The 25472-nt window shown below is 38.5% G+C and overlaps 1 protein-coding gene across 1 annotated transcript in view; it reads right to left on the bottom strand.

Annotated features, from left to right (window-relative positions):
• The window catches only part of fat1b (FAT atypical cadherin 1b), a 30633-nt gene extending 19031 nt beyond the window's left edge, over positions 1–11602 (bottom strand). Inside the window, exons 1-9 of the mRNA XM_082178158.1 lie at positions 11249–11602; positions 10270–10331; positions 9549–9863; positions 9023–9233; positions 7066–7131; positions 6696–6835; positions 5236–5511; positions 4907–5117; positions 353–4411 (exon numbers count right to left, since the gene is read on the bottom strand). Of these exons, the coding sequence (XP_082034284.1) occupies positions 353–4411; positions 4907–5117; positions 5236–5511; positions 6696–6835; positions 7066–7131; positions 9023–9233; positions 9549–9863; positions 10270–10331; positions 11249–11591 (5683 nt within the window). The 5' untranslated portion in view covers positions 11592–11602. The remainder of the gene's footprint in view (positions 1–352; positions 4412–4906; positions 5118–5235; positions 5512–6695; positions 6836–7065; positions 7132–9022; positions 9234–9548; positions 9864–10269; positions 10332–11248) is intronic.
• Positions 11603–25472: the final 13870 nt, after the last annotated feature.

Genomic DNA, 25472 nt, shown 5'->3' with positions numbered 1-25472 from the left:
CCATTACCTTGGAATATGTATTGTGAAAAACACTACAAATAAATCTGAATAAAATAAACAGAACTGAAAATGTTACGCTATGTTACAATAATAGACATTTGCCTTTATAATATGCTGAATAATACTGTATGTAACTCACACAGTATCTTTAGTGAAATATATATATATTAACATTTAAGCAAGTGTTGCTTTAGAGGACTTATCACTTATTAGCTAAAATATAATGTACCATTGTATAGAAAAGAGCAGTCTGGACATTCTTCTTACAGGAACAAAAAAATAAAAAATAATTACAGGGCATTCATGGTGATTTTAATCTCACTAGTTTTACTTGGTAGAATGGACAGTGTACCTGTGATAAAACAGCTGAACCTCCTGTTGATCTCCTCACTGTCAGAATCAGCACAGTTGAGAATGGTGATAACTGTGCCTGGTGTAGATTCATCTTCTCTCACAGTACCTTTAAAAACTGCTTCAGCAAATAATGGAGGGTTGTCGTTTGAGTCCACAACTGTCACTTCTACAACAGTTGTGCCTGTCATACGTAGCCCTTGGGCTCTGTCTGTGGCAACCACTGTGATTCGATATCGGTCTGCCTTTTCTCTGTCTATCTCTGTGAGGGTGGTTATCCAGCCTGTCTCACTGTCCACAGCAAACATCTCCAGAACATCAGGGTGCTCCTGGATTTCATGCAGAGTATAAGTGACCTGACCATTCAGCCAAGAATCAAGATCAGTGGCCTTGACTTGCACTACAGAAGTCCCTTCTGGTAGGTTTTCAACAATATATGACTGGTAGGGGAAGGACTCAAATTGTGGGCTGTTATCATTGACATCTTTGAGATGGATACTCACATCTATAGTTGAGACCATTTCCATGCCATCTTCAACGTCTCGGACCTGCACTGTAAGCTGATACCATTTTATAGTTTCATAGTCTAGTCTTTTTGTGAGTGCAAGCTTTCCAGTACTACTGTCAATAGTAAAGACATCATCTTTGTTACTCTCTGGGGTGTTCCCTCCAACAAGGCTGTAGATCACAGACCGCTCATTCTGGCCTTGGAAGATATCCATCTCAGTTCCGACAGCCAGGTCTTCTGAAAGCTCCAACCACAGTGACGGCTCTGCAAACTTTGGGATTAATGTTTCAGGGGGAACTATTCTAATTGAAACAGGAATAATAGATTGCATTGGTGGGTTTCCAGAATCTTTAGCCTTCACAAAGAAGGAATACAGGCCAGTTTCCAGTCCAATTAGACTTTCCTTTGTGACAATTGCACCACTAAGTGGATGAATTTCGAAGTGCCCTGAATCAGAGTCAGCAGTGTAAATTATATCAGCATTACTTCCCTCATCTTCATCTACTGCTGATGTTTTGATCACAGTTGTACCACTGGGAGCATCTCCTGGCACAGTAACTTTATATTCTGAGAGCCTGAATTTGGGTAAATTGTCATTCACGTCAGAGAGAATTACAATAACAGTACAAAAGCCTAATCGCCCACCGCCATCTTTAGCCATTAAACTGATGCTAATCACTTTCTCTTCTGGGTTTTCTCTGTCAAAACCCTCTACTGTGTGAATCCAGCCATCATCCTTGATGGTAAATTTATCCCTGGCGATATCATTTACAATGATGAATGTCAATTGACCATATATCCCTGGGTCATCGTCAATGGCTTCAACTTGTCCAACCAGCGTACCAACTGGAGAGTTCTCAGGGAGCTCAATAAGATACTCATCCTGGGTAAATGATGGGCTTTGTCTATTCTCAGCCATCACATAGATGTTTGCTTCAGCAGTACTTCTGAAAACACCATCAGTTACTGACAAAATTAAGCTGTAGAAGTGCTCAAGAGACTGTCGGCTGATGTTGGCAATCACAATTTCTCCACTTGACGCATCAATTGCAAATAAATTGTTGTCATTTCCAGACAAAATAGCATACTCCAGCTGTCTGGTTCCACGGCTGTCAGCATCATATGCTTTAACACAGGTCACAAGCTTCCCTGGAGAAGAAATCTCACTTATGGTGGCATTATAAAGCTGCTGTGCAAAAATAGGTGGGTTGTCATTAAGATCAGTTACATATATAATCACCTGGACCTCAGCAGACAGCTGAAATGCTCCACCATCAACAGCTTTTACAATCAGTTCATGCTGCAATTGCGTTTCATGGTCCAATAGTCCTGCAGTCCAAATGACTCCACTCTCAACATCTATTCTGAAGTGATCTGAGGTGGCTCCATCCTTTTCATACAACTGATAAAACAATACTGCATTGCTTCCTGTGTCAGAGTCCATGGCTGCAACTTGTAACACAGAGGTTCCAATTACAACAGATTCAGAGATGCTAATATTATACACTGCCGCTTCGAATTTGGGTATGTTGTCATTGACATCTTCCAATATGATATCTACAAAAACATCAGAGTTGGCCCCGGTTAGACAGTCTGTCGCCTGAACACTCAACCGATATGCGGGGTGAGCCTCATAATCCAATGGCTGGATGACTTCAATGAGTCCAGAATTTAAATGAATGTTGAACTGATTGAATGGGTTTCCTTCACTGATGCTGTAGACTGCACAATGTCCCGCAGATTGATTGGCCACGACTTGGAGAATAGAAGTACGAACTTTCACATTCTCAGGGATTACAATCTTGTAAAAAGGTCTTTCGAACACTGGTGTGGCTTTGTTTACCACTGAAATAATGACCTCTGCTTTGGAGAACAGCGGTGGGTTGCCTCTGTCTTGCGCAGTAATGTTAATGACGAACTTGCCAACATTTTCAAGCTCTAGAGGTCTCCTAAGAGATATTTCTCCTGACGGGCTTACTTGAAAATATTTATCATGCTTGTTCAAATAGTATGTAACCTCAGCATTTCTGCCAATATCTTTGTCCACGGTGGTCACCTTCCCGAAAACCGAACCCACGATTTCGTCAATCTGAACAACAGCGCAATTGGGCTGATCTATAAAGACAGGGGCATTATCATTCACATCCTCAATGTGCACTCGCACAAGCACATGGGCGGTTCCATTCAACCTTGACTCTTTTGTAACCTCCACAAAGATTTCAAACAAATCCTGCTCTTCGCGGTCAAATGGGATGCCTGTGGAGAAAAGCACTCCAGATGTGCGTCCTATTTCAAATTTACTGTTAGGGTTGAGAATAGAATAAAACAAAGGCTCGTTGACTCTATTTCCAACTACAGAGAGGACTGCCAGGGTCTTCTTCTCCGTTGAGCTTTCTTGCACATAGGCGGTGACAATTTCCTGAGTGAACTTCAGATTGTGACCTTTATTATCTTTAACATTGACTTTCACAGTTGCAGTGCCAGTAAAACTTCCATCAAAAACCCGGATTGTCAGTCTGTACCTGCTCCGCAACTGTGTAGCATTTTGCACAAAAATATCACCTGAGGTTGGATCAAGCAGGAATTTGTTCCCTATGTTTCCATCTACAAGTTCAAAGCATAGTTGGGTGTCTGGCAGTGAGTCCTCGTCAGTAGCCTTTACTGTTATCACTTTAACCCCTTTGTAGGTTGGAAGGAGGAGTGTTGTCTCATATGAATCCTGAGTGAATTTTGGAGCACAATCATTGATGTTAATGACATGTATAGTCACGTTGGCAGTGTTTTGAGCAAACAAACGTGGCATCCCAGTGTCATGGACCTGAACTCTGAAGTTAAACACCTTTCTCTGCTCATAATCCAGGTTACTGAGAGTTTGAATAGCTCCAGTCCCAGAAATGATAGAAAAATAGTTATGAGCGAATGGCTCCATAATCTCATAGACAAGCCTGGCGTTTGACTGCTGATCAGCATCTGTTGCACGAACAACAAGTGGAACGTTCTGAGAGGTCAGAGCCAGACTTCTGACAACAGCCGACTCACTGATAAAGCCAGTAAATTCAGGTTGAGTGAAAACAGGATTATTGTCATTTTCATCCTTTAGATGAATGTTTACTGTGACACTGCTCGACATTTCAGCCATGTCCGAACCTTGCACAATCAGTTTATATGACGAAAGGGTTTCAAAGTCCAGTTTTTTCCTTGTGATGATAGCGCCAGAGTTTGGATTGATGTCAAACACACTGTTCACATTTCCCTCTTTGATCTGATAAATGATGGTTGATTGACTGAAGGCAGAGACTAAAGTTACAAAACTTCCAACAGGGACAGATTCACTGACCTCAGCCAATATTGAATTGAAGGGGAACTTCGGCTTGGTATTATCCGAGATAGTGACTGTGACCTGGGCGCTTGTAACCACACTGAGAGGAGGTTCTCCTTTATCAGATGCTTTTATTAACAATTCATATTGGTATCTGTATTCACGATCAAGTTCCCTTGCAACTGTTACAATGCCTGAAGACTGATCAATGTTGAAGGAATTTCCATGATTTCCTACAGAGAATAGAATAGTGAGAATAGAGAGCTTAAAAACAGATAATTTACATCTGATAAAAAATTTATTATTTGTAGTATTATTTATATTAGTATATATCAGGGGGGTGCAGTCCATATAATCTGTGAATGCTCTGCATACCCAAGCCATTCATGGACTTACTAATTAATAACACTACAAATTACTATAAATTCCCTTGTTTGAGGTGTACCATAAAGCTTACATGATAAAAATTTGGTAATACGTATGTAACTGTCAGTCATTTATTTATTTGCGTCTCGCTTATTATAAACCCATTCAACATATCTGCACCGGGCACTTTTTTTTTATGTGATGTGCCACCTAGCATACCCAGTTAAAGAAGTCAGCGCTCACCACTGGTATATATTATAGGATGTCCAGAAATGAATAATAGTTAATAACATTTGGATCGTTTTCCATTAACAATAAAACTTTTCCCATGATTTGACAGTGTTAGTAGAGATAAGCTGTACCTGAATCTATGTTGTAGAGGATCTCAGCATTTAGGCCTTTGTCTTTGTCCATAGCAGTGGCCTGTAATACCGATGAACCAATCGCAGCTGTTTCAAAGACACGGGCGGCGTACTGAGAGCTGGTGAACCATGGTACATTGTCATTACTGTCCTCCACATTGATGATCACTCTCACAACATTACTCTTCACAGGCACACCTTGATCCCTAACCTGGAATAAAAAATATATATATATTAACAACAATCAGCTGTTAAATGCAGTGTGGTTTTTATGCAGTTTTTCCTAATACCTAGTGTAGTGGACAAAAGAAGTATATAGATGGCCTTACCATTACTGTGAGGATATGTCTGTGCATGGTTTCATGGTCCAGTTTTTCAGCAGTGTACAGAAAGCCTGTCCCAGGATCAAGACTAAACTTCTTCAGGCTAAATAAGTCTGTGCTGCTCAACAGTGTGTAGGATAATTTGTTCTTCTCATCTTTATCTGTTGCATTTATTTCCAGTATCTTCATACCAGGCTGGGTTTCCTCTGGAATACTTATCTCATATTGATTTTGGCCAAACTGGGGGCGATGTTCATTTGTGTCAAGAACTTGAATTATGACCTGTTTAACAAAGCACAATCCACACAGTAAATATTTTGAATATGTATTTGTTAAACATTTGTTATATTATTATTATATTATATTACATACATTATTTTAAGTAAATGATTATTTATATTACCCATAATATAACAAAGGGAAAAATCTAGCTGCTTTAATGAAGTACTCCTACTTTTTTTTTTTTTTAAGTTATTCCAGTCAAAATCACTGCATATATATGTCCAAAACCTACACTTAATCATATTTAGATTTACATATTATTTTTGGAAGATGCATGTTTACTCAAGCAACAATAACATAAGTACACTCAGTACGTATTATTTGACCTTAGACACACATTTATTAAAATATTTCATTCACACAGACCCTGAAACTGCCCACAAGTAAGAAGCCCATTATAGGATGACAAACTGTACAGAGTGCAATCTCCAGGAGGGCAATGCTCTCTGCAACAGGAGAGATGGACTGAGGGCTGAAACAGAGCTCTCTTTTAAAACATTACTCCATCTCACATCATTCTTTGCCTCTGGGTCTGCTCACACTGATGGATGAGTCTCGCACTGTGACCTGATAAGGCTGGCTGGCTTGGCTGATACATGCAGGTATCGCCCAAGGAGAGGTATGTTCACACCATGACAAAAGGACAGTGGCAACTTATACATTAGAAAGACAGCAGTGAGCCTGACTTCAGCTTAGTGCGCCCAATAGTATCACAGTATGCAGGTGCCAGGGCACATTCCAGCTACTTGGGTTATCCTTTTTTTTTTTTTTTTTTTACATGAAATTTAATATTTTCTATTAAGCTTAAACCTGATCTTTCTATATGTCATGTGTAGCAAGAGAAATGAGTGAAAGTTATACTAAGACACGTGATCAAAAAGATTAAAATATCAAGCATTTAGGAAAAAGCTAAATGATATGTTTCCTTTGTGACAAATTTAAACCTGGCATTCATTGTGAGACATGCAATCTTTTTAATTTTAAACTCTTTGCAATTTGAGCAGTGGCGAAATGTATAGGTAATACTAAACAACAAAATAATTATCCTGTCAGAATCCAGATCCACGCGTACACAATCTGTCAAAGCAAAGATGTGCATCATTTTCCTTATCTCTCCATCCAACTGATCCTATTTTACAAATGCATGGGCAATTTCTTGGTAAGTGCCATTAAAGACAAAACACCTGAGTGCTGATGGATCTTGTTCCATCTGTTGCTTCAACAGTAAGGTTGTAATTTGACTGCCATTCAGCATCTAGGGCTCCAGCGATGATAATTGTGCCACTCGCCTTCTCCACATCAAAGTGGTTGCCAACGTTTCCACCTTTCAGTACCAAAACAGACAGCAGCCACATATTAATGCTTTTCACAAACAGGCAGAATTTTTGCATAATATAGAATTTGCATTAGCTATTAAAGTAGCAAACGTTCAAAGTAAATATTGTGCGAGATCGCTTCCACAGAATATGAATTCAGAACTCTTTCTGGTATGTGACAGGAAATAATGCAAGAGCTGTGAGAAGATAGGAAATATTTCAATTTATCAGCAGATACCTGCTGTACAGTTCAGGTCACAAGCCATCTGTAGAATGTGAAAAACTTCTTTAACATGTGTGACACCTTGTGAAGCAAGAGTAGAGAAACAAGAAAAGAAAAGAAAAGCAGATGAGCCAGACAAGGCGGCGGCAGAGGGGGGAAAAGAGTTGAAAGCTGATTAGGGCAAAATCAAGGTTGGGTTATTGAAGATTATCTGAACATTGAACTTTAAAGAGCTGAAGCATCAAGAATGACTAGAGATTAAATAGCAAATACAATTCTGTCACCATTTATTCACCCTCATCTAGTTCTTCTAACCCTTATGATGTTCTTTCTTCCAAACATAAATGGAGATTATGTAATGATGTTTTTTCCCCATGCAATTACAATGCATGGGAACTGAGGCTTTCAAACTTCAAAAAGCACCATAAAAGTATTATAAAAGTGATACGTGACTTGTGTGATGTCTTCTTAAGCCATTCAAAGACATTTTGTGAGGATTAAACTGAAGTTTAAATGAAACTAAAACGCAAAAATGAATTCTGTCATCATTTACTCACCCCCTGTGTGAGTTATTTGTAAGAACGTTGAAAAACAAACAACACTGGAACCCATTGACTATCATATATGGACAAAAACAGAGACATTCTTCAAAATATGTTTGTGGACGAGGCCGAGGGCCATGAGAGAACGGTGCGAGGCCGGTGGCGTGATTGATAATGAGCGACACCTGCGCAACGCACCAGTCTCGTATCTCTCACGGAGGAGCGGAAGCATAAAGGAGGACTGACTACAGTGAAGATCGAGAGAGGCCAGGCCTGGATTTATGTTGTGTTTTGTTATATGTGTATATGTGCTGTCTTTACTTTCTTTTTCTATTTGTTTATTTTACATTTATTAAAGTCTTTTAATGTTCGCCGGTTCCCGCCTCCTTCTTCCCACAACATCTAACTTGGCCACAATGTTATTTTGTGTTACAAAGACGAAAGAAAGTCATAAAGCTTTAAAGGAGAACTCTGTAACTCTAGCGAACTCTAGTCACTTCTTCGCTGATTTTCCCTTTTGTTGTCGCATGTTTTCCCCACGAGCTCCCCCTACAGCTGTGGGGGGGCGTATATTTCACAACACAGTCGTAAAAAACTCACTTGCGGCGGCCTCCTCCCCCTCTCTACCGCTGCTCATGTGCGTTTGTTTTGATCGGAGCAAGCCAACTGTATCGTGTGGAGCTATGTCTACCGAGGTGGGTCATCTGGTAATACATCATACATGCGTGTGTGTTTATGTCGAATTGCCGTAAAGCAATTTGTGTTTCGCGCTCGTTCTCGTTCTAGTTCTCGCTTCTCACGAGACTTCCAATTTCACTTTGCCGGGACGGCAGTGCGCAAGTTGCAAGGTTGGTTTTCCGCCTGGGAACGCTGGGGGGAGCGGGGAAAGTCACCAATATCACCAGAACAGGTTGTTTAACCATCCAAATGATTTCTAGACAGTTTTATTAAGTTAAAAAAGTTACCAAGTTCTCCTTTAAAACACATTAGGGTGAGTAGATTGCATTTTTATGTAAACTATCACTCAAAAACATGATAGAAGTAACAATGTCCATAAATCATTTGTCATCAATTCTGGAGTTTAACTCACTGACTTTTTATAGCGTTTAACAGACCACTGGAGAGTAAGCTTATCAGTGAATAACAACTTAAATGTTAGGCTGTTCTTCACTTAAAGCTACCATATGACTTCAGTAGGCTTGAAATGTATCGGATGAGCGTAATGGACACTTTAATGGAAACATTAATGATGCATTTGTGTCCGCTTTGAAGCTTGGAAACTCCTATACATTGCATAAAATCCAACATACTTGTATTAAATAATGTGATTCACTGAAGAAAGAGAGTCATATGGGTTTGGAATCACATGAGGGTGAATAGGTGGGTGGAAATATTATTTAAAGGCTGATTGTAGAGCTTTAGATCTTTACCTTTGATCGTAAACCATACAGGAGAGTCAATTGGCTGAGCGCTGATGACTCCCACCATATGGGCCACTGGATCATTCTCCATCACAGAGAATGAGAGCGGAATCTCCTCAAATGCCAGCAGTTGTTTAGCCAGCTTAGGCTTTGGAATCCACTCTATGTGCAACCGACAGATGGACGACTTTGAAGGCTTTCCATTGTCTGATGCTTTAATCTGCAAGACAGCAATGTGAGTGTTTTCTCCAGTTTTTTTGACATAGACATATCAAGAGCCTATTTTTTAAGGATGGTAACTGTATGGGGCATACTGTTTTTTTTTTTTTTTTTTTTACTGTATGTCAATGGGTGATTTCTGTCACAATATTTACTTAATTTAATTATCAAAGTTAACAAAATTCTCTATCATTTAGAAGCTGCATTCAAAATCCACTTTGATCAAAAATATTTTGTGTCCATTCATTCTGAAGCAGCAAATACACATCCTTTAAGTCTGTCACCATTTGGAGTCTAAGGATTGAAATAAACGTACTGTGAGAATATGATACTCCCCCGCTGAAAAAGCCTCTTTGGAGAACACAAACCCAGTTGTGTGCTCAATGAAGAATTTCCTGTGCTCTTCACCCTCCTCGATTGTGTATGAGATATCAGAGGAGGGACTCTCATCTCTGTCATAAGCAATCACTCGATAAATTGGCTCCCATTCGACTGCCTCTGGTCGTTCCACCAGCTTGATTTTAAAGGTCTTTTCCAGAAACTGGGGACTGTTGTCATTTTCGTCCAATACGTTGACTATCACACGAACCGTTGTAGACTTGGTTGGACTGCCATCATCCGAAACAGTGATCTGTTTAAGAATAAAAAACAGATCTCAGGTCTGAGTGCTTGAGAAACTACTGCCAAAACAAACATAAAATGTATAAAATGTATTCAATTAAAGGTAAACTTCAAAATCTCTTCAACATGAACAGTTCACCCAAAAATGTAAATTATTTTCACACCATCATGTTGTTTTAAACCGGTATGGTGTCATTTTTGTAATTGAAATACAAAATTAGAATGTCTCAAAAGAGTATTTAATTCATGAAGCAGACCAACCAGTGCATGGATTACTTTTATATCCTTTTTAGAGCTGGGCATATTGTCACTTTGTTCTATTGTTGTATGAAGAAAAACAGCATGAAAATTCTTCTTTGACTTCTGTGGAAGTAAATACAATGCAATATCATCAGTTAAAGGGTTCAGCAGCTTACTTCAAGAAGATGCTCTGCTTGCTTTTCTCTGTCCAGTTTCCGTGATGTGGTTGTCACCAACCCTGTACAAGAAATGAAAAATGGTACATTTCAGTGTGTTTCTTCGTCTGACTGAGAAAACTTTCTATTAGTAATAAAAGATTCAAGCTGTTCTCCAGACAAAAAAAAGGGGAAACATTCAGGCTTGACAGATAAAGCTACCCTACACTTTGTATTCCTTTATGTTGCATTCCTTCATGTATTTTTTTTTTTTGCAAAAGAGAAAAAAACTAGTCATAGTTTATGTAATATGTTCTCTGTTCCTGGAACACTTATTCTCCAGAAAAACATTGAGTTCTCAATGTACCAACTAAGTTCAGTTTGTTCAATTGACTTTGGCAGCGAAATCCTTTGAAAAACTTTTTTTCTTGCACTGTTGAGACCTTAAGCTGAGCTGACTGTGTGGCAAGTAATTTGGTGGAGGAGAAATCAATTGGCGCGTCAAATTAATTAGCTGCATTCATTACTTGTGCTGCTCAGTGAATATAATTAACCAGCTGGTGTGAATATCAATGATGTTTAAAAACTTCAGGAAATATTTCATGTCAAAACGTATTTTATGTTCAGAAAATGTGTTATTTACTTGTACATTTGTGAACATTAACATGTTAATGCTCATAAATGTTTCTCCCTCACAGTATATGAACATCACTCAAATTTTGCAGTTTATTCATGTCTATTGGTGTATATATTCAAGTACAGGGTAAAATGTTTTAAATTGTGTTCCCAAAATGGTCAAGGTGCTCCTTGTTGCATATGAAACATGAAGGGCATTGCTTTAATAACACAGTCCCATTTTCATCATCATCATAATAATAATGCTAACACTGAAATAAATGTAAAAAATATGTAAAATGTATTTGAAATTCCTTATTTACATGTTTAAAACACAAATCCACATGCTGGGATTTAGCAGTTTTGATCAGAGGCATCTATTTACCTGTCTGGGAGTTGATGGCAAAAAATCCCTGTGGATTTCCACTGGTTATTTTATATGAGAGATCATCACTTGATTCAGAGTCCAGGTCAAATGCTTGGATCTGGATGACAGAGACGTCTTTGGGAGAGTTCTCAGATACAGAAGGATAGTACACAGGCTCTGTTGTCAGTGGAGCATTATCATTGACATCTTGAACCTCGATGTAAACCTCCACAAATGAGGAAAGTGGCACAATTCCTTGGTCTGTAGCATAGACTGTAAGCCAGTAATGATTAGTAGTCTCACGATCAAGGGTCTCTTGTGTCCTTATAATGCCTGTGACAAAGAAAAGAAGAAGGAACATGTTGCGCTACATGAAGCACTTTAAAACTTTTAGACTGAGACAGCACCAACGGTGCTGCTATAAAATCTTGTCACATGGCACAGGGAGTTTTGCATTGCAAACTCTAAAGTCAAGATAAGGATGAAGCCACCATACATAACCATACAAAGTAGGAACGTCTTTCACATTGCTAATAATATTCTTTTTAAATGAAAAATGTAATCAACATACAGTAGAAGCAAAGAACGAATCTATTATCTATCAGGGAACTGAAAATTCATAACACAGACATTTGCATAAAAGATTAAATGTGTACAGGGCAGACATTATACATAAAATATTGAGTGAATAAGAGGGTAAGGGAAGATGAGGCAGCTCTTTTTCTTTCTCTGTTTGGCAGTGTCTGCTTTCACGCTGTGGGCTTTTTTCTAAAGGTAGCAGTGTGGCTTCTACAACTCAGTAAAACTTGATAACCTCTTTCCTCAGGGTGAAAGTGCCCAGCAAATCGCTCTTTGTTTCTCCCTCTTATTCTCTCTCTCTTTCATTTGGTCTCTCTCACGTCTTTAGATAGCACTATAGTACAATTAACAAAATTAAATCATTGTTGTTTGTTAAAAATGCATAGAGTGGACCCAAAGAGTATTGGACACTTTTTTTTATAGGCATGAAGAACATTTTAATAATTTAAATATTATAACCCTCTAAATAAATAACCCTTTTCCACTACAAAGAACCTTTTGTACAATGGAAAGGTTCCATGGATGTTAAAAGTTCCTCATGGAATCATTGATGCCAAAAGAACCTTTATTTTTTTTAAGAATGTATAAATTCAGTTCCCCTCAAGTTCACACAAGTGTCCTTGCAGAGTAATCACAGATGTAGTTCATCACATAAACTGTAGCCATAATTTTGAACAATAATGAAATATTTTGCTTGAAAACTTCAATTACATTCACAATGCAAAGAAATATATGTTTAAATGTTCAAATACTTTTTGGAGCAATCTCTCATCATTCAATACAGAAGAACAAAAAGATGACCATGAAAATGTATTTACAAGCCTCCATGGTATGCTCATTCAACATAGTGTTTGTTTGTCTTTAGATTTAGTGTGTAGATTCCTTAATACTACTGATGATTTACTTACAAATGTTTTGAAATAATAAACCCGATAGACTAATTTAATAAATATTTTTTCCTTTAAAAAAGCAATAAAGAATACAAATTAGCTTACCGCTCTGATCATCAATGGTGAACACTCCAAGGCCTGAACCGCCTCGTAAGGAGTACCGAACTTCTCCATCCCTGCCGCTGTCCTCATCATGAGCTGTAACTTTCATAACAGAGGTGCCAACTGGGACATCTTCACTCACAGTGCCCCAGTCCACAAAGAATGGGAAAGAGGGGCGGTACATATTCTCATTAACATCCACGATCTCCACTTGAATGAAGCAGGATGAGGATAAAGGGTTTGGCTTGCCTCTGTCTTTGGCCTTTGCTGTCAGATTATGTACTTGTCTTGTTTCGAAATCAAGAGTCTGAGAGACGTACACAGCTCCAGTCATTTTATCCACCTGAAAGTTTCCATCTTCCCCATCTGTTAGACTGTATCTCACCTGTCCAGACAGGCCAAGGTCAGGATCGTGAGTTTCAAGCCAGAGCACCAAGGTGCCCACTGGAATATCTTCTCTAACTCTGATATGGTATTGTTGAGGAATAAATGTAGGGACATTATCATTCACATCCTTCAAATTAATGTGTAACAACACTGTTGATACCATTTTAGGCTCATCAATTGCTGCATCAAAAGCAGCCACCCTCAAAACAAACAACGGATTGTCCTCTCTGTCTAACAGTCCATTAACAGTTACAATCCCTGTTTCCTCATGTATGACAAATTTGTCAGTTTCAGTAAGAAACGAGTACCTAACCATTCCATTGACTGCTAAATCTTTATCTTTTGCTTCAAGCTGAATGATGTCTGTTGCCATAGCAGTGTCCTCACTTATTTCCACTGAATACTCACGCTGAAGGAACTCTGGACTGTTGTCATTGGCATCCAAAATGTTAACATCTAAAATATGAGATGAGGATTTCTGCGGTAAGCCGAGGTCATAAACAGTGATGTTGAGAGTGTAGCTGTCTGTTGCTTCTCTATCAAGTTGCTGGAAAACTTTAAGCCACCCTGTGTCAGATTCTATCGTGAAGCAGCTATCAAAATCTCCCCCTGAGATCACAAAAAGCAATTTCCCATTGAAGCCAGAGTCTGAATCGACAGCTCTGAGGAGTGCTACGCTTGTCCCTACAGGAAGGTCCTCTTTAACTTCTATTACAGTAGGAGTGGACTCCATAAACTGTGGAGCGTGGCGGTTAACAGAATGGATGTCTGCGAATTCATCCTCTGCTTCTTTCTGACTGTGTAGTTTAGAGCCAAAAAGCAGCAGCCCTGCTAAAGTTCTCAGAACACCGGTCTCTGCACATTTGGAGTGGACATGTTTGAAAGCATTAACAACTGTTAGATTTAAGAACATAGGAGTACTTGATATTTCTCCATCGCTAGCAGTTATTTGCAGGTGATGGAATGAGTGTTTCGCTGCATCGCCATCCCTCAGCGACTTTTTAAGTGTCAGCACCCCAGAGCTGGAATCCAATTCAAAAAGATTCAAGTTATTACCAGTGTCAATTCTGTACTGCACTACGCCGAGATCATCGGCATCAATGGCAGACACCACTATTATTTGTTCACCAACCCCTAGAGTTCTTGGCACAGTAACATCACAATCGATATTCTCAAATTGCGGCTTATTATCATTCAGGTTGGTGAGAGTGATTGAAACCACAGCCTCTGCCTCACGGCGGAACGGGGAGCCCCAGTCTGAGGCTCGAATCTTTAGGGAGAATTTGCTTGGCATAATCTCATAATCTAGATCCTCCGCGGTGCTTATGACACCGGAGAAATAATCCACTTCAAAAGGCTGTTTGTTCACATTGACAATACTGTAGGTGACATAGCCATTTTCTCCGTCGTCTTTGTCATGAGCACTGACTGTTAAGACGCTGGTCCCAATGGGCACATTTTCGGCGATACTGGCTTCAAAATTCGATTTTTGAAAGGTTGGGGTGTTGTTGTTCACGTCACTTACACTGACAACCACCTTGGTCACTGCTCGCCTGTCACTGGTAACAACATCAAATTCATATTGACTGACACTTTCTGATTTTATAGGTGTCGTGGTGGTAATAAGGCCTGTGTTTGGATTAATAACAAACGGATTCTCATGTTGTTGCATTTTAAATTCTAACAAGTATTTAATCTTAGAATGTTTCTGTACAGTTTTTACCATTACAACAGGAGAGTGAGGTGGCGCAAACTCACTGAGACTAACTCTATAGATGCTCTTCTCAAATGCAGGAGTCTCTGTGTATTCACTGGGCGGTCTCACCCTCACAACTATGGCTGAGGAAAACTTTGGAGGATTTCCCTTATCTTTAGCCTGCAATGTAAGATTGTACCCAAAACTATAACCCTCCCATTCCACTTCCTTGATGGCCTTGATCATGTATTCTTTGCTCCCAGGGTTTGTTCTGAATGTCTTGAACTGCTGGAGTGGATCTCCAGCTACGATGCTCAAAGAGGCAATCTCGCCGTTCTGCCCTTCATCACTGTCCTCCACAGTCACATATGCATAAGTGGGATCCCTGGTTGCGTTCCATGGAGTTAAGGGGACAGCTGTGACGACAGGTGCGTGTTCATTGGCCTGCAGAATGTGCACCTTTAGCTTTGCTGTGCTACTACTGCTGCTACTCCCATAGAGCTTAAGACCTCTGTCCACGGCCAACACATCAATCTCATAAAGAGCCACCTCAGAGTAATCCAGCTTGCCTGCCAGAGTTATAACCCCACTAGTAGGATGAATGGCGAACATGTCAGTCCACTCTTTGAAGCTGAAATAGTACTCTCCGTTGGTGCCTGTGTCAGCATCTGTGGCAGAAACTCTGCCTATGCTTGTTCTGATGGCTAAGTTTTCAGGTACAGAAAAACTGTATGTAGTCGGTGAGAAAAGAGGTCTGAGATCATTCGTGTCCAGAACTTGTATTTTAACTTGTGTTTGTGCCTCAGCACCAGTATGTCTTTCAATAGCATTTACAGACAGTAGATAGTGGTCTTTTACTTCCCTATTGAGAGTGGCAGAATTCCCTCCTCTGGTCCTTATTCGCAGGAAACAGAAATTACCCAAAACATACTTCTCAGCTTTGAATAAATTATCATGGTCTCCGGATTCTATTAAGTACCAAATGTCCCAAGACTGGTTCGCCATGAAAATGCCCATTTTTATGGGGCATTCAACAAAGGTTTTTGCTGCTGAATTTTCAAATATCATTACATTGTAAATTGGATGAGTAAACTGAAAAGGCAATGCATCATCCAGTTGCTGGGCACCTAAGCAACTCCACATACACAGCATTACAAGATGGTTAATCCAGGATTTACCCATTGTGACACAGGTGATTACAGAGCCAACTGAAAAAAAGAACAGAGCAACAGGTGGAAGGAAAAACTGTAAATATGACATTAAAATAAATAGCACAATAATTTATCAATTCAACCCCCATGTGAAATTATTTAGCCCTATAAAGCCTATACTGTATCATATTTTATACGTGAATTTATAAGGCCTCTAATTTATCAACATAATCAAAACTTTGTTTTCTACAAGTCTTCTGTCATCTGATTGATAGTTTATAGATTTTTAGCAAGTAAATGGCATTTTAGTATAATTCTAAAAATGTCCACCTTCAGGTCTTGGTCACATGTTACTAATTTTTATAAATGTCATTTTTGTTTTATTTTTAGATGTAAATTATTTTATCTAAATATTAGATATTTAAATATTTTAAGATAAATACTGGACTGATGCAGTTTAGGTTTACTTGATTATCCACACTTTTTTTTTTTTTATATCAAGTTAAAATGTGACTGTGAGTCTGAAATATGATACTTCTGGCATTTGAGGAAAGTTTGTGTAGGCCTACTGTACATCTCTCAATCATCATTGATTGCATTAAATGTTTTCCCCCCACAATAAAACTACAGAACTTTAATCATAAAACTAATCTAATATTAGAAACTAATAACTGATATTTAAATATCATCTTACCAAGACATATTATGGGGAAATATAAAGTGACAATTTATTCTTAAATGCAGTTTATGTAACTAGCTTGCTATACTGTTATAAATACCTGATTGGGCCTCTAAATAAAACGGAGGTGTTTTTTCATTCTTAAGTATAAACTCCATATTCTCCTATATCATTGAGTCATAAAAGCCCAATTAAATATGATAGCTACTTAACAAAAACACTAATGTAACCTTTATTTCTTTTTTGTCTAAACTGTTCAATTGAAATATATATTTATTAGGCCACGTTACTCGCAAAGCATGCATTTTAACCATTGACGAAGTACAATTTTATACGAGGATTTTCGTGATAACTCTGGCACTTAAACTTGGACGTCCTGACTACGTTAAACTTGGTTCTATCTCCAATCGAACGGCTCCTCAACGGCTCAAGTAAGTGGCTCGAGTTGCTCGCCGCACACATCCTCAGCTCGTGCAGTTGCCTTGGCTACATCATTCAGGTAGCCTATCAGTTTACTCGTAGTAAATGAATAGCTTATTTCCTTTCGTATTTATTTGTTTGTTTGGTAGTGTAATAAGAACGATAATGTAGGTCAGCGCAGAACAAACACGTGTATTTAGCGATAACGGCTTGGTGACAGAAATAGTCTATCCCATATAATTAGGCTATTTGAATAAAAGGCTATCCTAAATATGAGCTGAATAAATGTCGAAAATGTAGCCTACTGGTATTAAACTGGTATTTTATTAATTGTATTTTATTTGAAAGTTAATGTGGATGATTTGAACATGCAAGACTTTGTCAAGTTTTTTGATTAACTGCAGTGCAAGCACATCGACAGTTCCGACTGAAAGACTCAGTTCTAAAGTTTGTCCTTATACCAAGCTAATTGTTAATGTAAGAAATGCACGCGTATTATATACTGTAGGCTATACAGCCTAGCAGTGATCATCTTAGTAGGCTACAGATATTTATCGCGAGAGCAGATGAAGTTATGGAACTATTCTTTAAAGAAATTGATTTACCTGTATTATTATTTGTGAATAAAAGTGCATGGCTTAAGCTGTTACTTACCATCGCTGCAAAAGAATAGTCGTGTAAATTAAGAAGCAAAATCCACACAGGCTATCTCAGGTATTTCCCAAATAGAAATGCGGTTGAAACTCCACATGAGCCGGAGAGCAGTGCCTCACACAGCTCACACTGATGCTGGATCATTACTGCTCCTCCGTGGACAGGTCCGTCTCGATCAGCCTCGGTGATGTCATCAGTGTCAGAAGTAAGTTAAGTGGGCTACAGAATGGTTTGTGTGTGATCTGTCATAAAAATATTTAAGTAACACATCAACAAAATTGTGATAATTCAACTACATGATAATTGTATACACAGCTGATGCTACAAATAAGTGGAATGAAATATTTCGTTGTCATTTTGGACCACAGGGTATTTATTTTCACCCTAAAACTGTAGATGGGTGTGGTCATACTAATATGACTATAAATGAAAAAGAATAAGTTTTATTTGCTTGTCTGTTTAATATTTCTTTTTTTTTTTAAATAGTAGCCTATATTTTTATCCTCTGAACTTGGTTGTGCTTGTCTTATGCCTGTCTCATTGTAATCTGCCATCATCAAACCATTTTGTCTCGAAATTTCACTTTTCCTCCATAATATTCCCTCTTTTATGCTTGACTGAGTTACAGTTTTTACATGACAAACCTTTCTGATTTATTTTAAGTGTGTGTGAAGGGGTTCACAAAGGAAATACAATGGGGGGAAAGGCTATATGCACTTTCCTAATATCTCTTCCATCAAATCCAGAAACACCAAGACACCTCGATATGCATCAGAATATTACTCCATAAAGTCCAGTTATTGTGCATTAAAAGTAACTTGCCAAGTGCATGGTAACATGCTTTATTTATAAATCTAGCAATAACAAAACTTAAACAAGCTAGACTTGCATACCTGTAAAAAACATTTTGAATTTGTTGGACATTTTATTCACAAACTTGGTTATCCTCTCAGACTGGTGTAGTTTTTAAGATCCATTCAATAAACCACTGCCAGATTTTCTCCTTAATGAAAAACAACAGAATGCAAACCCTGCACAGTTTCATTTTTGATTGTATTGGCACTTGCTTTGCAACAAGATGATACTCACAGCGTGGAAGCTGTAAGTGTCGCATTGATCGTTCATGAGTGGGAGGATATATATTGAATAAGCCTGTGAGCAAAACACTTTCGCTTTTTCATCTCGCTCTAACATGTTATTTGCATTCATCTCTGGCAAGAGACTACAGAGAAGCACTCTGCTGTTTTGAGACAATATGTGCTTTTGAGCGTCTCTGTAATCTATATCCTCTCATGATACCGGCAATGATATGCCCCTGTACGGTGCTGTTAAGTTAGACACAAAAGGAGAGATAAACACATAACACAGAGCCAAGAGAGAACCCATATTGCATCGTCTTTATTTCCCTAGCAGGATTACTCAGGTTCTCTGTAACGATGCAAAGAAGTGGGATGACAGCACACGGACATTGGTAATTAAACATGGAAAACAATCTGTGCAACACATTTACATAAGAAACTCATAGTCATATGAAAATTAAGAAGTACAGCTGTATAATACTGCCAAATCTTGCCAATTTAATTCAGAGCAAAAAATAAATAAAATAAAATCATTCATTCTGTTATTCATACAGCTGCAGCAATGGTAATTTAAACTATAGTAGTCTACATTTGAAGTGGATCAAAACCTTTCATCAAAGTTATACATGAATTTTGAACAACACCCGTTTTTGTCTTAGGACAACTTTGATGCACTTTTTTGATTCACTTCAAATGTTGACTACTGTATTTTAAAGGAACACTGTTTATCTTTTGTACATGCACCGATCATCTTTATGCAGAAATGACAGAATTGAAAAATAGGTGTGTTATTTAGATGCACTGTCACTACAAAACACACTAAGCCATTTATTAAATCCCCAAACTGCAATACTTACACCATCTTTTAAAATTTACAGCAAGAATACAATATAGAATGCAATTCTGTTTAGCCAGTGAAAGTGTGAATCTTGGCCAGTGAAAATAGCACTGTTGCCATCTTATGTGTGACAGTTCAAGACGAACCGATGATCAGCTCTGACTTTTCTTCCTTAGCTCTGGTCACAGAAACATAATGTTAACAATAAATAGAATGGGTATAATACAGTGTATATACAGTATGTGTGTATATATATATATATATATATATATATATGGCAAAATGTTTGTACTGCAACTATATTACAAGTGCATTTCTAGGTATACTGATAGTTTACTAGTCAAATACTTGCCTTGTAGCACTTTTTTGTTTGTTTATGAAAGTTCATAAGTTTATGTGCATGGCATATATGAAAAACATCACAACCTGCTGTTTTTCTTTTTTTTAACATCCATTGAAATGAATAAAGAAAAATTATACAAATATACAGAACATTCTTAACTCTACCCTTCCCAAATTATCCCACAAAAAAATAAACAGAAGAAAAAAGGGGGAGAAAATAAATCAAATCTCCAATTAAGGTACAGTCTCAACAAAGGAAAGGATAGGATTCAACATTTTATAAAATTAGCTAACAGAGTCTCTGGTGGAGTGTTTAATTTTTCTAGGTGTAGAAAGGACATTAAGTCCTTCAACCAAGAAAAATTAGAAGGGGGGCATGAGGATTTCCAATGCAACAGTATTCGTCTTCTGGCTACCAATGAAGCAAAAGCAATAATATCAGCATGGCGCTTGTTGTACAAGCCATCAACAGGTGTTATTCCAAAAATTGCAATTATTGGGCAGGGTTTCACAGAGACACTAGCCTTTGACAGTGTAGCAAAAAAAGAAGAACAGAAGGAATACAATTTAGGACAGGTATAAAATGTATGAGGATGATCTGCTGGGGATAGTGAACATCTATTGCACCTATCATCTTCTGTTGAGAAAGTTTCTTCAATTTTGCTTTGGTGAAATGAATTCTGTGAACAACTTTAAACTGAATAAGATTCAAGCGAGCACAGATGCAGACAGAGTAATTTTAGCTAGAGCATTATTCCACAGCTCCTCGTCAAGCTCCAGTCCTAGCTCTCTCCCTCCCAAGTTCCCTTGAGTGCAAAAAGAGGAGGGAACTGCGAAGAGCGTAACAGGCCATAAATTGAGGAGATATGGATATGGCTATGTGATTTCGGAAGTGACATTATATCTTCAATTCAAGTTTTCTTTGACTGGTGAGGGAAGGTATCAAAGTGTGCTTTAGAAAAGTCACGCAATTGAAAATAGCGGAATAAATTGGATTTAGGAATTTTTAATCTACTCAGCAAATCATTAAATGATGCACATACATGATCATCAGGAAACAAATCATGAAACAGTACTAGGCCCTTCTCTCTGAGCTGTGCAAAAGTTGAATCCAAAGTAGAAGGTACAAAAATATGGTTACCGCAAATAGGCATTAAGGTGGACAATGTGTTTAATTTAAAATGATGACGAAACTGTTTCCAAATTTTGAGCGGTGAAAGCATAATCGGGTTAGTGGTGTATTTAGAGTGGCGTCGCAAATTGGGATCAAAAACTAATGCCGATAACGAGGATGATAAGCAGGAGTTAGCTTCTATTATACACCAATCAATATTTGGAGAATTACACCATGCATATATTTTCTGAATATTAGCTGCCCGATAATATAAAAGGAAATTTGGAAGGGCGAGACAGACCCCCATCTTGTTTGGTTCTTTGAAGAGTTGACTTGTGTACAAGCGGAGGCTTACCAGCCCAAATATATGAGGATATTATGGTGTTGAATGATTTAAAAAAAGATTTAGGAAGAAAAAGTAGTCTGAAATAAATAAAAAAGTATTCGTGGTAGAATGTTTTTTTTTAATTGATTCAATTCTACCTACTAAAGAAAGTGGAAGATTGCTCCAAAGCTGAAGTTCTGCTTTAATGCGGTCCATTAATTTTGTAAAAATGTTCTTGGTGCAATGACTTAAATGAGTTTGAAATATGAACCCCTAGGTACCGGAACCTGTAGAGGACATGTGGAAAGGGAGCATAGCTGGAGGAATTTGTTTTGCCAAATAATTTATGGGAAAACACTCACTTTTAGCAAAGTTCTACTTATATACGGGAAGTTCGGTCTGGACTCGTTCCGTTGAGGAGCTGTTATGCCCGAACAAAAATTGTTCGGACCAATCAAATTGTCAGGGCGGGCTTTATACGATGATGGACAGATGAGCAACGTAACGTAATCATCCACGTCACCAACGAGCGCTTGGGTTGAATTCGTTTACAACACAGATGACTATATCTGTGAAATCTGATAATCAGCGGACGTGGAGATTCCTCTGCGCGAGGTCTGGGCCTCAGGCTATGGTGGGCGCGATCCAGCTCAGGTGGTTCTGTAAGGGAGTCACCGAGAAGTTCAGAAAGCAGGTTAGTCATTAACTCCCTTGCGATTTTTTCCCTCAAGTCTCTCAGGAAGGCCTACTATTCGTAAATGGCGCTTCGAGCGAGAAATCAGATCTTCTACGTTAGCTTTAAGCATAGTGTTTTCCTTTTCCATGGTCGTCAGTTTTGATTGAACAGCGTTTACGTCATGCTCGAGCTGAGTTATTCGGTCGCTATGTGGTCTGAGAGACCCGATTCCATCTCGCTTATGGTCACTTCCTGTGTTGTCAGGGTCGTTCCAATCGATTTGATTGAAGATCGGATTGGTTCCAGAGAGCTATTTAGAAGTGCAACGTACTCCCCAGTCATGTCTTTTCTGAATTTACGAACTCTTTGACTAGAGATTCGATTGTGAGCTGTGCAGATATGGGCTCGTTTTCCGCCATTTTTCTGCTTTCTTGACAGGCCTGTGCGTGTTGAACTGGAGTCTGTTGTTTACTTCCTGACGTCTTAGACTTGCTCATTTTAAGTGTAAGATTCCGAAGGCGGAATGTTTCAAACATACAAAAAGGATTAAATGAATACGATGTGCTGATAAAATAGGGCTTATTCTGAAGAGAGTACATGAAATAATGAGGAGCTTTGACACTGTGCGTCTCAACACCGCATTACCAAATCGGATGTCTTCTAATGCATCCTTTTTATCAAGACTTAAATCTGGGTAATTTTCATTTAAAAAGCAACATTTTAAACAAAAAGCTGAGAAAATCTAATTTTTGTCAAAGACTACTTCCGGATCGGATTCAAAATGATGATCAAAACATAGATGCAGTAGATCGAGTGCATTAACACCCCAAAGCTTCATACTCTTCCTGGGTCGACATTCCATTTGGTTACTTGCCTACTCAAAAATTCAGATACTCAGAATTAGGAGCATCAGTTTTCTTTATAAATCAATATTTTCAAATAGTGTGAGTTTATAAGAAAGTGTGTAAAACTATGTGAAAAGAGTATTTAATAGGCTACTCAATCAAAAGAGTAAACACAACTACAAGCCAAGTATACTTAGAACACTTAATTATACTTTTAGGTATATCTCAATCAAAAGATTGAGTACAAGCATAGACTGTAAAAAAAGATGGACGACGCCCCTTCGCTCTCTTCCATTGGTGAGAACTGAAGCCGCCAGTGTCCCGATATTGCGCTGACATCTTGGGACTTGAGTCTGCGCAGTAGCAATCTCGGGACCAGACCTGCGCAGTAGTGAGCAGGAAGTAAAGCGTGCCCCAACCTCACTCTCTCAGAATGCACTCTCCCTGCACTTTTCCTCAAATTATTTCTACTCATTTTTATTTGTTAATGTACAAAATGATCTACCAAATGATTACTCAGATCTACTTTTTTTTTTTACTCACATTTACTCAGTTCATATGGTATATGTAATTGATTTCATTGCGGTAAAATTTAATCAATATTTTTAAGTGTAAAATGTTTCACCAAATTTTTTTTGTAAATCACAGTAAAGGTTTTTAGAGTGTACAGGCCAAATATACATAGACCTTTCTGTCAGTATAAAGTCAAGAATATACTTAATTGCAATTTTAAGTATTATTAAGAAGTACATACAAAGTAGACTGAAAGTATACTTTCTCATTGTTAGTTCAGAAGTATACTAATAGCACACTTTTTTATAAAGACATCCTTGGAACAGCAAAATCCCCTGTGTCTCATTAACACCGCTCAGTGTGACCACTAGTGATGATGTGACCCTAAAGTTAATAAGCAGAATCACTGAAGGAAAGAGGAATAAACATTTGAAGTCACCATTGTGGTGATTGGTGTTTTCTGTAGTTGGGCTCTTGACCCTTGATAGTTTTATTCGTTTTTTTCTGGCTGCAGTATTACTGTGTCCAGAAAACACATTTAAGGGATGGTTCGGAGTAAAATCAACCTAGGGTCCTTTGCAGCATGATCACAGAGCCTTTTTTCCCTTGGTCGAACATTAGTTCGTAGCACGTAAAAAAGCATTAGAAAAGGACGTAAAAGTCCTGGCAGAAAGTGATGTAGTGTAACGACGAATTAGTATTTTTTCCGAAGTGTTGACAACTTAGTGTAATATTAGGTAATATTAGTGCATTCCTGGTAGTACCAGTTTGTAACAATTATTAGTTAACACTAAGTTGTCAACACTTCGGAAAAAATTATAATTTGTCGTTACACTACATCCTTATGCATCGCTTTCTGCCAGGACTTTTACGGGCTTTTCCCAAATCACGGAAGTGACGTCGACGTCCAGGTTAGCGGTAGCATAAGCCATCAGGCAAGTGTTATTTAAATAAACTCCTGATGTACTTACAAACTGTCCAATGCCTCGTTTTATAAGTACAGAACCTATTTGTACTACTGTAGAAGTTTGGGGGGGGGGTGTTTGGCTCGAGGTCATGGTGCAAATTGGTTGCAGTAGGCCTATACTATACTATGTTCAAATGTTATTTTTTATTTCATAAATAAAGGCAACATTTTAAACAAAAAAGATGAAAAAAATCACATTTTTGTCAAAGACTTGATCAGATTCAGAAACGTGATCAAAACACAGATGGAGCAGATCGAGTCCTACACCCCCACAGCTTCACAGTAGTTTTCTCTTCATGGGTTACGAGTTTCTTCAGAAAATGTGGACTAAACTGCTCAATTCATATGGATTAGTTTTACAATCTCTTTATGAACTTTTTGAAGTGTCAAAGTAGGGATGGCCCGATACCGATACTGGCATCGGGGATCGGGCCGATACTGTCCTCAAATACTCGTACTCGTACTCATAAAAATTCGCCGATACCACGCACCGATACCACGGTCCATTTTGCGAAACGAAACTGGCCGCCGCGAGTGCTTTGTCGAGGTGAACTGAGGCATAGACGCGCGAGCTGGTCGAGCACATGCCTTAGTTTAAACAGACGAGACATCAGTGGAAAGTTTGTTCAGTCGGATGTCAATGGCAACGAAATTAAACGAGGCATGTAGCTTTAGCTTATTATTAACGTTAACTGACGAGAGAGAGAGACAGAGAGAGAGCGAGAGAGCGAGCGCACTTCTGTTGAATGCTCTTGATTGCTGATCGTTCACTCAGCACATGTTATTTGGATGAAAACTAAATCGTATATGTAGCCTAAGTAAAGTAAAACATGAACTGTTACCTGACTGAAGTATAACGAGTGGTTCCCTACGTTATTACAGGACGTGTGCAGGTTAAGAAGTTTCATGAACGCAAACATCCGAAGCGCGCGCCCCACAAACCAGCGTCTCAGCGCGAATACTGAATTAAATTGTCTTTCACGTC

The sequence above is a fragment of the Leuciscus leuciscus genome (assembly GCF_965113295.1).
Source record: "Leuciscus leuciscus genome assembly, chromosome: 8".
Taxonomy (NCBI): Eukaryota; Metazoa; Chordata; class Actinopteri; order Cypriniformes; family Leuciscidae; genus Leuciscus; species Leuciscus leuciscus.
The sequence above is the reverse complement of the archived record's forward strand: the minus strand, read 5'-3'. Positions and strand labels throughout refer to the sequence as shown.